General features: G+C 62.1%; 1 protein-coding gene across 3 annotated transcripts in view; it reads right to left on the bottom strand.

Moving 5' to 3' along the window:
• Pax7 (paired box 7) overlaps window positions 1-6327 on the bottom strand; it is an 86334-nt gene extending 80007 nt beyond the window's left edge. For 2 of the 3 annotated variants that reach the window (XM_078025429.1, XM_078025431.1), the window contains exons 1-4: window positions 6125-6327; window positions 3372-3607; window positions 2674-2803; window positions 1765-1893 (exon numbers count right to left, since the gene is read on the bottom strand). In XM_078025429.1, coding sequence (XP_077881555.1) covers window positions 1765-1893; window positions 2674-2803; window positions 3372-3607; window positions 6125-6209 — 580 coding nt within the window. In that variant the 5' untranslated portion in view covers window positions 6210-6327. Of the gene's footprint in view, window positions 1-1764; window positions 1900-2673; window positions 2804-3371; window positions 3608-6124 lie in introns of all 3 variants that reach the window. The other variant, XM_078025430.1, reaches the window with a different exon arrangement.
• Window positions 6328-13224: the final 6897 nt, after the last annotated feature.

Below are 13224 nucleotides of genomic sequence, written 5' to 3'. Positions count from 1 at the left end.
CTCCCTTGCCCCTTGCCTTTCTCAGAGAATATTTACCTATTAGTACTTCCTCACAGACTGACAGACAGACAAACAGACCCACACCCCTGAAGTCTTTCCAAGTAAGTCCAGACCTCCCTCCACTTCTGGCTGGATAACTCTGAGAGGTGCTGGGCATGACCACTCCAGTTCCTGTCCCTGACCAGCCATTTTTTTTTCATGTAAAAAAAAGTCTCCAACTAGTCTTTCCAGTAGGAACTTGAGTCAGCACTGGGTCCCCCCGCAGGGGTCCCAGGGCCGTGCGACAGGCGGTCTGGCCGAGACAGGGCTCCTTGGCAGTGCTGGGCTGCGCGCTCGGCAGACCCGAGGCCCCTCGGCAGGCCCAGCACAGCGGGGTGCCAGGCGCTGCTCGCTCCCTTTCTTCCCTCGCCCTTTGTCCCGGGCGGGACTGCGGCTCCACTAGGGGCCCTGAATGTCAATAGCCCGCCCCTTCCCCTGCTCCGAGCAGCTCTCACGCGGGGCTGCCCACCCCCCAATCCTTCCCCCTCGGACTAGGCCGGTGGGGGCTGGGCCTCCCTGGCTGGGAGTCGTCTTTGGAAGCGGGCTTTGTCTGTGAAGTTCATCTTCAAGGTTGGGAGGGACTGCCGAGAGCCGGGGAGAGACCTGGGCTGGGAGTGCTCGGGAGGCTGGGAGAGGGGTGCCCCGGCAGAAGCCTCTGGAAGGAAGGAGACCCGAACAAAATGGCTCGCCCACTTTTTCCAAAAACCACAATTTCGCCGGTTCCTAGGACCGCTGTCTTCCGATCCTCTCCCCGCGACTCCCTCCCTGCGGGTGTTTGGGGGCCCTCCTTTCCCCAGATCCGTCTTTGTGGCTCTGGGTCTTTGCACTTGTCCCCTGGCCCCACTCGGTGCACACAGACCCAGTCTCCAAGAGAACCTCGAGGGAGGGGTGAAGGGCAAAGACTTTCCCTTCCTCCTCTCGAAACTTCTCCGTCTGTAACAAAAGCGTAGTCCCCTTCCCCGGGCGTGCAGGCGCTTGAAAGAGAAAACGCCTTCCTCAGGTCGCGGGGGAAAGTCTGAGCCGGCAGCCCGCGCCCCAGCCTCGCCAAGGGTGGGGAGGGGGTGTGTGGCGCCTGGGTCCCCCGCCCGGGGACGACATCTGGGAACTTGGCCTCCACTCCCCGCCCCATCCGCGAACGCCAGAGAGGAAGGCACCCTTCCGCCCGCCACTCTGCCCTGGCGACGCGGGACTGAGAGCCAGGCGGCCGCCCTGCCCTCGCTAATTTTTATTGATTGCGGCGGTCAGTCAACTGTCAGGCGGGGTTTCAAGGGACCGTTTAGAGAGCTGTGCGGGTCTGGTTAACAAATTCATTTAGGGAGCCGCGGGCCAGCTCCTCCTTCCTCGCTCCCCTCCCCGCCTTCCCCAAGTTTCCTATAAATAATTGATCAACAGCGGGACGAGCAGCCCAAGCGCCAGCCCCGAGGACGCGCGTACCCGGGGAGACCCCGCGCGCGCAGGAGCTGCACAGCCGCGGCGCGCTCCGCTCCTCCCCGCGGCCCGGTTGCCTGGCAGAGGAGACGCGGCTCCGCACCCTGCCGCGGCCCGGGGCGCACCGAGGGGGCGCTCTCCGCATAGCCTGGAAAGCTCCCGGCTGCCCGCCGCCTGCGAGTTTTTCCGCACGAGCTCTGTCCGCGGCGCTGGGGCAGCAGGAGCGAGCCACAGGCCCGCCGGAGGAGCGTGGGAAGGCGCGGGCTCCGTGGTCAACGGGCCCTGGCAGTTTCCTACCTTTGTCGCCCAGAATGCCGTCGATACTGTGTTTGGCCTTCTTCTCGCCATCGTCCTCTTTTTTGTCCCCTTCGTCCTCCTCCTCTTTCTTCCCGAACTTGATTCTGAGCACGCGGCTAATCGAACTCACTAAACCTCAGAAATTCAAAGGCAAAAGAGCAAGTATAAGTTGTTGGGCAAAGGAGAAGTGGGGAACCCCCACCCCACAGCACTCCCCAGGCCGCCAGCATTTGCACCTACTCACAGGGACCCTCAGCACACCTGAGGCACCCACCCAGTGCCTTCCCACACAATCCCATGTCCCATGTCCCACAGGACACACCTCACATCCTAGATGCTGCCCTCCACACCCACTCCTCCTAGACGTGCCCCCAATTCCTGCTGCTGCCTTGCCCAGGCTCAGGTGTGTCCTGGCCTGCACGTCTGAATGCACATGGACACACACATACACACACACTCACACACACCCCTACTTTCCCTGTTATGGTGGTTTGGGGCCTCTGAATTGGGGACTCACTGGTGGGTGGTGGTAGCCAGAGAATGGAAATGATGATTTGGGGAGAGGGGTCCAGGAAATAGGGCAGACAGCAGCCCTCCTGGGGCAGGTCTCTCCTCTGGGTAACTTCTGGCCCTCTCTCCCCTCCTCCCCCTTCCTTCCTCCCACCTGCCTGTCGGCTGTCCTTTCCTTCCCCACCTTCCTTTCTTCCTGCCCTCTCTCCTAACTTTCTTCTTGCTCATCCTCCTTTCTGTTGGATTCACGACTGCTCTCTGTCTTCTTGCTCCCTCTTCCTCCCTTCTCAGCTTCAAGGTCCCGGGGAACCACCACTCCCCACTCTTTCTCCCCTCCATCCCCACACCCTGAGCCCTGTCTTTGGGCTGGCAGGTTCCCCGGCTCAGCTGCCTTCTCACCTGAGGGCACCGTGCTGCGGTCGCAGTGCCCGTCCTTCAGCAGCCGGTCCCGGATCTCCCAGCTGAACATGCCTGGGTTTTCCCTCTTGTACTCCTCAATCTTTTTCTCCACATCCGGAGTCGCCACCTGCTTCAGAGGTGGAGGTGGGAGAGGAGGAGTGGACAGATGGGGTGGGGGAAGGGAGATACTTTTAATACCAACCTCCCGAGAGCCCCAGGCCAGGCTGGTGGCTCTGGTCACCAGGCTCCCCTTCCAAGATTGGCTCTGTTCTTTCAAGAAATCAGTTCCTGGCTCCCAGGATGGCAGCTGGGTAGGGAGCAGGGATGGGTAATAAAATACAACCTAATTAGCACCCCAGGACCTCCCCTCGCCATCACAGGAAGGCAGAGATTTCCCCCGGTCCGGGGTAGCAGCAGAGACTTGGGGTAGTTGCAGGGACAGTCCAGAGATAGTTTATTAGCCTCAAAGTCAGGGACAACCTAGACCTGTTATTCCCTTCCCTCCCTGAGAAATTCAAATAATGGGGAAATAATGGGGACTTATCTGGGGTGGGGGACACTCCCCACTGTGCTTCCCATGGAGAGCATACAGACACCCCAGTGCCGGTGTGTGACACACAGGAGTAGCACAAGGGGTGGCAGCCAGGGTCCCAGCCGCGGGGAGGCCTGCTGCCAGGCTCGGTGGCAAAGACACTCACTCTGGGCTTGCTGCCGCCGATGGCCCCAGGCCTGATGGAGCCAGTCTCCTGGTAGCGGCAGAGAATCTTGGAGACGCAGCCATGGGAGACCCGCAGCTGGCGGGAGATGACACAGGGCCGGATGCCATGATGGGCCATCTCCACAATCTTGTGGCGGATGTGGTTAGGCAGGGGTCGCCCGTTGATGAAGACCCCGCCAAGCTGATTGACCCGGCCTTGGCCAAGCGGGGTGGACACTGGAGAGGGAAGAGAGAGAGACCTGGGTGAGGACAGGGAGGGGACGCTGGCTGACTGCCCTCGGGGACTCGGGCTGCTTGAGCCCCAAGACCTCTCACCCCGGATCTCCCCACATTCAGAGCCACTCGGGTAGACAGAGGTGGGAAGGACTGTGGGGAAGGAGGACCTGTGGGAGTGGAGGGAGAAGTCACCGCTGGGCTGTGAGGACCTCCACACAGGCCTTGTGCCTTTACCCTGCCACACCCAAGGATGTCACACACCTGGCGAGAAGAGGGACACTGCAGAGGAATGAGCCTGGTGGTGCTCTAAAGACCTCTGGGGCACTGGCTGTCTGTCCCCCAGGCCAGGCGTGGGCCACCGGTCTGCCTGCCTCTCAGAGACACCAATTACTGATGAGATGTGGCCCATCGGATGCGATCAGTTCCAGGATCCCAGGAGACTGGTGACTGATCCACTTTATTGGTGGCTACAAAGGGCTGGTTGAGTCCTAGCCTCTACAGCTCAGCTTGAGCAGCGACCTGACCTACCCGTGGCTGAAGGGCCCAGGGTCAGTGACACAGTGCTGCACGGAGCTGCCTCCCCAGGCACCTGGCTGTGCCTTGGGGGAGCCCCCTTGTTTCCAATCACTCTCAAAGTTTTAATTTCGTTTTGGAGCAACTGGGGGACACATCCCACTGCCAGCAAGCTCCAAAACATCCCGCTCAGAAACCCATGCGCGGTCCCTGCAGGCTCTGCTCGAACACAGATGGGCCACAGTCCCAAGGGTGTGGGTGACTTTGAGAACCAGGAAGGCAGACAGCCCCGCTGTGTTCTGAGGAAAGAGAACGGCAGGCACGGGTCGCCTTAATGCAAAGTCTACACAATTTTCTCACAGAAGGTTGGGGGACACCCGGTGCACTAATCCGGCCTCGATCCCCCCAATTTGGGGACTCGGCGGCTGCGGAGATCTGGAAGATTAGAACGATTTCACAGCCGCCAGAGTGGAGGGAGCTGTCGGTATAATTGGAAGGGAGGGGGCGGGAAGAGGCTCGGCTGCAGGGCTCTTCCTGCCGCCCCCTCCCTCGCTCTCCCGGGAGGCCCCCCACCTCTCTTTGTAAAAGTAGGTGTCTGAAGCCACCCTCGGATTTAATCAGAAATCGTGCGTCGCCAAGTCAGAGTCACTCGGTCTCCGTGGCGGGATATGCCATTAGCGCTGGAGAGCTCTCGAGCGCCCAACTTTATATTCAAGAGCCTCTTTAGCGACCGGCGCTCGGCTCTTCTCAGTATTCTGCGTCATGTTGGGCAAATATTGTCCTAATCCGCGCCGCGTCCTCAGCCGCGGTTTTACTGGCATTCGCTCCAGGAGAGTGCTGCGGCAAATCCCCGGGCTTGCGCGCCCTCCCGCCTGCGTGGCTGCTCGCGCGCACTTGATCACGGAGCCGCTCTCTTCGCCCGGGTCTAATTCAGGGACCCGGCGCCTTCTCTCGGCCCGAGGGGCCCCCCTCCCCGAGATCGCAGGCTGCCTGCCCGCCCACCCGCTCCCGGCCTTCTCTCGCCTTCCTCCCGCACATGGGGGCTCCAACAATCGCAGGAAGAGTGATGGGAAAATAAAAGTCGCACACATCTCTAACTCCTTCCCCAAGACACCCGGGGCTGCCTACCCCCAGAAGCCAAATGACCCCTCAGTGACAGGTTGAAGCTGTTGGTTAGTCCAAAAAGAAAAGAGAACAAAAATGCGGGAAGGGCCTCCGCTCCCAGCCTGGCCAGCCCTTTCCCCCCGCCGGGAGCCCCCTCGCCGCCCATCCTCTTGCCTCTCCACGGCCGCTGGACGTGCTTAGGAGGATGCGTTAGAAAAGGAGCACTTTCCCCCGGGGTGCACATTGTCGTGCCCCGCTCGCTATCTGGAGGTTCACTCCTGGGAGACGTGCCGAGTTGGGGTAGCCCGAGTGAAAAGTTTTGGGGAGGAAAACGATCGTTACTATTTAAGATTTCAAATTAATGTGTTGGCAGGTCAAAAAGCAGGAGCGGTGGAGGGCGGCTTTGGAAGAAGGGGATGGCCTTGGTAGGTCCACAGAGCAGCCAGCACACATTGTTGGTATTTCGAAATAAAAGGGATTGGAAGAACATCCCGGTAGCGAAAAGAACAATTCCAAACTAGAGTAGAAACCCCCGGAGCCGGTGAGCGCCGGGGGCTGGAAAACTATCAGGAAAGAAGTGTCTGAAATAGTGGGAAGATCGGAAATCCACGGGGACCCGGGTTTACCAGAAGCTGAAGTCTACCGGGAGCTCCGCCCTGCGGGGAAAGGCCAGCGGTCCGCGACCTCTGAGGCCGAGGCCGCGGGTCAGTGAAACCCACGCAGAGACGGACAAGTGTCAGCCCCAGAAACTTCCTGGGTCCCGCGCCCCGACTTGGACCCACACGGGGTGCGGGACCCAGGGCTCCTGCCCCCGCCCCCGCCGCCCCTGGAGATCGCCACCTCCCGGGAGCTCGAGTGGCGGGCAGAGGAGTCCGGCCGGGCCAGCCCGGGCACTCTTACCTTCCAAGGGAAAGCCCGTGCGCGGGTAGTTCTGCCCCGGAGCCGGTCGCATCATCCTGGGTACCGCGCCGGGAAGGGCCGCCATGCTCGCGCACGCCGGGGACGAATCCAGAGTCGGCAAAAATCGCCTCCCGTCCGCTCCCTTTCCCCGGCTGCGATCTTTCTTCCCTCCTTCTTCTTCTTCTTCTCCTTTTTTTTTAACCTCTTCCTCCTCCCTCCACGCACTCCCTACCCCACCCCCCCACCCCGGCTGCAGTCCGACGCGTCCAGAAGCTGGGGAGGGGGGTGAGGTGGGGGCGGAGGTGGGGGGAGGGAAGGTGGCGACGAGGAAGTTCAAACAAACAAACACTCCAACCCCAAGTCCGCCTCCGCCGGTGGGGCTCGGCCACAAGTTGTGCGCGCGGATGCGCCGGGCGGAGCTGGGCCACCAGGCCCCGCGGCGCAGGGGACGCAGGGGACGGGACGCGGCCGGATCCCGGGCCCCGGCCTCGGGCTGCAGAGCCACTCGCTCCCGCACTCGGGGCCAAAGTTCCTGAGCCGGGAGGCTGCGGAGCGGATTTCTTTTCCTCTTTATTTATATATTTATGCCCTCGCTCCGGCTCCCTCCCTCCCGCCTCCCGCGCCTCCCTCCACCCCCTGCGCCCGGCTCCCTCGCGCCCGTCCCCGGTCCGACTGGAGGAGGGAGCTAGCGCCTCCTTGGGTCCCGGGAGTGAGGGGTTGGGGAAGAGGAGAGGAAAAGCGAGGGGGCGCGAGCGATCAGCTGGGTAAGTTGTGCTAAAGTGCTCAACTGGAGGAGGAGGAGGAGGAGGAGGAGGAGGAGGAGGAGGAGGAGGAGGAGGAGGAGGAGGAGGAGGAGGAGGAGGAGGAGGCAGCCGACGAGATCTGATAGGTTCGGACTTTTCTTTTATTCATGAGGAGCGAAGGGGGCCAGGACGGAAGGCTGCCGAGGACCAATAACGAAAAGAAATGGCCAACGAATAATTTTTTCTCTTTTCTAATCCCCGGCTCGACCTCGTTTTGGGGGGAGAATTTGAACTGCCCGTGAAGACAGGGGGAGCGGAGCCCCGGGAGCTGGGGGTGGAAGAAAAGGGGAGGGGGCAACTTTGTCCGAGTGTCTGTCTCCCTTTGATGAATGGGCCGGATCGGCCGGGTCCCCAGCCGCTGGTCGCCTGCCGCTGCTCGCCGTGGCCCTGGCTCTGTGGGAACGCAGCCCCGGGTTGGGCGTTTCTCCGGATGGTCCCCTTCACCCCGGCCCCACTGGGTAGGGTCCGTGTGTCTCGGCGTCGTCGTCTTCCTCATCTTACACGCCCTGAAATTTCCTCCAGTTGGACTCATGGAGAACAGCCCGGTGACATCAAGGGAGGGATTACGACTCGGTGAAATAATGTCAGAGCCCTGGTGTCCGGTGGCTCTCCTCTGGCTTCCTGCAGCTCCTAGAAGCCCAGAGGGACTGTATCTGGTTTAATGCTTGGAAAACTGGGTCTGCCCAGAGTTAGGGAGGCGTCCCTTCCTCTCCAACCCCGTCCCCAGGCCACAACCCCAGGACCTCTTTACAGGGGGTGGTTGGGTGTCCCCAGGCTGTGCAGTGTGGCTGTGCAGAGGATCTGGGACTCCAAAGGCAGGGGATATGGGGGGAGGAGCGTTAGAACTTGGAACCAACTCCGGGCTCCTCTGCTGGGGGGGCTGAGGGAGCCCCAGTTAGAAGGTCCAGAGTTAGGAGGGGTGGCCAGAGGTCCCACAGTTCTGCACTCTCCGAGGCCTGAGTGACCAATGGCCCCAGCCTCGGGACACGGATCCCTGGGGGCGAAACGCCCTCCCAGCGGGGCAGGACGCCACAACGGCAGGCCTTTTGTCTCCGGGGGAAAGAGTGTCTCTGGCGCTGGCTGGAGCCGAGGTACAATAAAGTAACCCAGCCCCGGCGCTCGCCGGCCTGCCCTCTCCCTGCAGTGGGGTCAGCTGCGTCTTGGCCTGGGGGGCTCTCTGCAGCTGGCCCGGTGCCCTCCCTTCCCCTTCCCTCTCCTCACCTGTGACCTTTGCCCCTCTCAGCAAGTGACAGACTGCTTTTCCTAGCATCAGGGAGACTTTGGGGGAGCTTCCTGGGAATAGGGACCCTGCTCAAAAAAACTTGTGGAACCCAAGTTCTCAGAACTGAACGGGGGAGGGGCCAAGTAGCTTTAATACTGGAAAAGGGGTCACCAGGGTGCCTTGCCTAGTGGGCTGCCTGAGTTATAGGGACCTCCCCCAGGAGAGACGGGGAGAGGGCTTGCAGCCCTACTGTGTATTGGAGAGGATGGGAGCCTGGGGGGCGGGGACCTGGCGTGTCTCGCCTTTAAGGGTGGATCCATGCGCTCACTTACATGGAGCACGTATGCACCTGCGAACGTACATACGTGTGCGTGTATCCCCATGTTCACCCTCCGCCTCCCATCACCCACACCCCGACTTTCCTGGCAGGCTTCGAGGCCCCTGCTCATTGCGGAAGGACCTGTGTGCTGTGGGCGGGCAGGGCTTCTGCAGGGGTGTGTCGGGGGCAGGTGGCGTTGCCCAGGTCTGTTTGGGGTCAGTCCCAGTCGGTGGGGGTTTCGAGGACAGTCAGTGTTTGTGTTTCTGTTCTGGGTCACACCCAGGTGGCCTCTGCCTGGGTCTCACAGCAGGGTGTGAGCGTGTGTTTTGACCAATTCATCCCGAGGAAGGGCCTCCAGCCTCTGCGCTGAGTCTGCCACCGCGGGGGGGGGGGGGGGGGGGCCCTGCCGCTCCCAAGCCGAGAGGAGTGAGCACCCCTCAGGTCCCCTGTGCAGGACCAACGCCGAGGACCTCGGAACTCCTGTGCCAGGGGCCACCTTGCTCTCGGGGTGACCCCTCTTCTCCTGCAGAAGACACTCTGGCAGGCCCCGTGGCCACCCAGGCCAGGGGCCAGGCTCCCGGGGACCCAGGGACCCAGGGCTGGCGGCTCAGCCCTGCGTTTGGCAGCCGGGATTCCGCGGGGGAGGCAGCGGGGTTGTCCGCTGGAATGAGCGTGGCGGTTCTCGCCTGTTGGAGACCAATTTCACAAATGATTTTTGCAACAATTAAGAAGTGTGGCGGGTGAAATGGCGATTTCACATCCCGCAGGGGAAAGGGGGGTTCACCTGGGGCCTGGGGCCTGCAGCTGGGCTGGGGAGGCGCTGCCCCTCGCTGCATTGTCCCTTGCTAACCCTCTTGCCCCAGTTCTCTCCCCACAGCCATGAATCAGCTCCAGGACCCCCGTTGCCTGGGGGCTCTGGGGGGCTTCTGCCTGGATTGTGGCTGGACTTGCCCTCGGAGGGCGACCCTCCAGCCCTTCCCGGCTCCCTGCCTCCTCCCCTCCCCCTCTCTCTGTCCCCCTGTGTCCCTCCCCACCTGCCCTGCTCTCCCTCTCTGTCTGGGTCACAAGACACTTTTCCTTCTCTCTCTCTCTCTCTCTCTCTCTCTCTCTCTCTCTCTCTCTCTCTCTCTCTCCCCCCTCAAAGTCTGACTTATGGTCTCCTCCGACTTGGGGCTCCCTTTCCCTCTTTCCTCCTGGTCTTCCTGACTCCTCCCCAGCGGCCATCCTCTGTCAGTCCTGGCCGCCGCAGCCACCCCCATCTCCATGGTTTCCTGAGGCATTTCAGGCCGCGGCTCTGGGGCTGGACTCCCACCGAATCCCCAGGACAACCCTTTGGTTCAGCTGGGGTGGGGCAGAGACCCCAGGACACGGTCCTCCGCTCCCCTCGCTCCCTGGACTGCCCAGCCCCCAGCCCCCCCCCCCCCAGTGCTGTCCGGTTGACACTTCAGGACACTCCACCTTGGAGGACTGTCTGGACTCTCCACACACACACCCTTTTTCTTTTTTTAAAAGAGACAGCACAAGCAGAAAGTCTGTCTTCCAAGTGGAGCAGGAAGAAGCAGGCCCAGGGCCGGGGCAGGACCCAGGCTGAGTCCCCTTCTGGCGCTCCCTCCCAGACCCAGGAGTGACAGGAGGCACGAGCTTCCAGACCAAGCTGGGGCTCCCCCAAGTGGCCAGGCCTCCACCTCTGCCCACGGGAGAGGACACTGCACCCAGACCCCAGTAGTGACCACTTCTTGAAAGCAGTTCCCCCCCAAATTTTAAGGGGTGACAAACCCACCTTGAGAATCAGGGTTTGGGATTTGACAGGATCTTTGCGTTTTCTGAGGTTCTGGCCAGTTCCTCTGCTGGGTGGCACGGGCAATGGACAAATGGAGGATTCAGTCTTCACAGGTGTGATGAGGGATGGGGGGCTGGGGGAGGGGGGGTGTCCGTGAACAAAGGGCCTCCGCAGGCTCCTGCAGGTCCTCAGGTGCGGATGCCTGGGGCAGCTGCTGCAGAGGTGCCCGCAGAGGTGCCCCCAAGGATTTTTTGGCAGGTCCTCCCCGTCCTCAGGACTGTCTCCCCCCCCCCCCCAGGGACGACTCTCCAAGAGAAGCCTCCAGACACCTGCCCAGGCCTGGATGGGGGGAAAGCGGGAAAGTGGTTTTCTTTCTTGATGTTTTTATTTTCTCCCCCAAAATACAATGGTGCTCCCGGCCTGGGTCTCAAGGTGCAGAAGGACAGGGCGCTAGCCACCTCCTCCCGGCCACTCAGGGGGCCTGCCGCCTCCTCCCCTTCTCCCTGCAGTTCCTCCTGCCCTCTCCTCGCCTGTCCTCCTCTCTGTGGGTCCCTCCTCCATTTCTTCCCTTTTTCTTCTCCTGAGCCTCCTTCTCCCTCTCCTCCTTCCCCCTTTTCCTCTTCCCCTCCCTGTCTTCTCCATTTCTTCCTCCTCCTCCTTTTTCTCGGGCTGGCCCTGGGGTTCTAGAAATAAATGAGGGGTGCCCAGGAGATGCCAGGAAGCCTCTCCTGCCCTCCTGGACCTCGGGGGCTGCTGGGCTTCCGCTCACCTCCCCCTGAGGTCCTTCCTCACCTCCCCCTGAGGTCCATCCTCACCTCCCCCTGAGGTCCGTCCTCACCTCCCCCTGAGGTCCTTCCTCACCTCCCCCTGGGGTCCGTCCTCACCTCCCCCTGGGGTCCTTCCTCACCTCCTCCTGGGGTCCTTCCTCACCTCCCCCTGGGGTCCTTCCTCACCTCCCCCTGGGGTCCTTCCTCACCTCCCCTGAGGTCCGTCCTCACCTCCTCCTGGGGTCCTTCCTCACCTCCCCCTGGGGTCCATCCTCACCTCCTCCTGGGGTCCATCCTCACCTCCCCTGGGGTCCGTCCTCACCTCCCCCCTGAGGTCCGTCCTCACCTCCTCCTGGGGTCCGTCCTCACCTCCCCCTGAGGTGCTTCCTCACCTCCTCCTGGGGTCCGTCCTCACCTCCCCCTGGGGTCCTTCCTCACCTCCCCCTGGGTCCTTCCTCACCTCCTCCTGGGGTCCTTCCTCACCTCCCCCTGGGGTCCTTCCTCACCTCCCCCTGAGGTCCTTCCTCACCTCCCCCTGGGGTCCTTCCTCACCTCCCCCTGAGGTCCTTCCTCACCTCCCCCTGGGGTCCTTCCTCACCTCCCCCTGAGGTCCATCCTCACCTCCTCCTGGGGTCCTTCCTCACCTCCCCCTGAGGTCCATCCTCACCTCCTCCTGGGGTCCTTCCTCACCTCCCCCTGGGGTCCTTCCTCACCTCCCCCTGAGGTCCTTCCTCACCTCCCCCTGAGGTCCATCCTCACCTCCTCCTGGGGTCCATCCTCACCTCCTCCTGAGTCCATCCTCACCTCCCCCTGAGGTCCATCCTCACCTCCTCCTGGGGTCCTTCCTCACCTCCCCATGGGGTCTGTCCTCACCTCCCCCTGAGGTCCTTCCTCACCTCCTCCTGGGTCCTTCCTCACCTCCCCCTGAGGTCCATCCTCACCTCCTCCTGGGGTCCGTCCTCACCTCCCCCTGGGTCCTTCCTCACCTCCTCCTGGGGTCCGTCCTCACCTCCCCCTGAGGTCCTTCCTCACCTCCTCCTGGGGTCCATCCTCACCTCCTCCTGGGGTCCTTCCTCACCTCCTCCTGGGGTCCATCCTCACCTCCTCCTGGGGTCCATCCTCACCTCCCCTGAGGTCCATCCTCACCTCCTCCTGGGGTCCTTCCTCACCTCCTCCTGGGTCCATCCTCACCTCCTCCTGGGGTCCTTCCTCACCTCCCCCTGGGGTCCATCCTCACCTCCCCCTGAGGTCCATCCTCACATCCCCCTGAGATCCGTCCTCTCTGCTCACTGCTTCGCACCTGGCTTTCAGAGACGGGGTCCCCAGTGTCTGTGAAACCTTTCTTCTCAGGTCCCCCTCCTCCCTTCCCTTCTGGAGTGGGGAAAAGGCCCTCCCAGGGACAGGAGAGTGTCCCCCTCTGGTCCCAGCGGCCCACAGGGAATGGGGCGGGATGCAGGCAGCTGTGTGCATGGGAACCTGTGAGGCCCAGAGTGTGCGTGCCTCCCGTGTGTGCTCAGATGGGAGCTGAGGCTTCTGGAGAGCTCCCCAGGGAGGGAGGCCTCCTCCCAGACAGGACCGAGTGTCACTTTGCAAGGCTGCCCGCCCAGGGCCTGGTCCGTGAGGTCACAGTCCAAGTTCAGTTTGCACCAAGTCCAGCAACAAGAGGTGGCTGACTTTGCCCTTGGAGGACGCTTTATCACAGCGGAGCATCTGAGGAACCGGCAAAGCATTTTCATTAAGCAAATCAAAGCGGCAGTGGAGCCCAGCACCCGCTGGCCTGCAGCTCAGGGCCCTGCGCAAGTCCCAGGGAACTCCCACAAGCCTGGACGAACCTCCCTCCAGGCCCCCCAGGCTTTTCTGGGGCACGGGGTGGGATGGGAATGTGGATGGAAAGATCAAACGCGGCCTGTCCTCCACCTCGGATTGGCTCATTGTCAAGACCTGGCCTTGACTCTCGTGAGGCCAACAGTTTGCTGTATGAACCTTTGTGTGTCCTCGGGGGTCAGGGTCACCGACAGGAACGTCAGGAGGTTGGACGGCCATGTAGCCACGGTGAATTCTATTCACAGGGGACCCCAAAATGGAATCAGCACTGTCTTCAGCCGCAGCCACTGGGTGGGGTGAAAACAGCCAGCCCAGGGCCTGGCCCGCGGGTGGCACCCCGCGCACGCTGAGCTGTGCTTCGTGCAGAAGGCTGCCGGTCCCTGGG

Source organism: Ictidomys tridecemlineatus, chromosome 11 (genome assembly GCF_052094955.1).
Source record: "Ictidomys tridecemlineatus isolate mIctTri1 chromosome 11, mIctTri1.hap1, whole genome shotgun sequence".
In the NCBI taxonomy this organism is placed as follows: domain Eukaryota; kingdom Metazoa; phylum Chordata; class Mammalia; order Rodentia; family Sciuridae; genus Ictidomys; species Ictidomys tridecemlineatus.
This window is presented reverse-complemented; position numbering and strand designations above follow the sequence as displayed.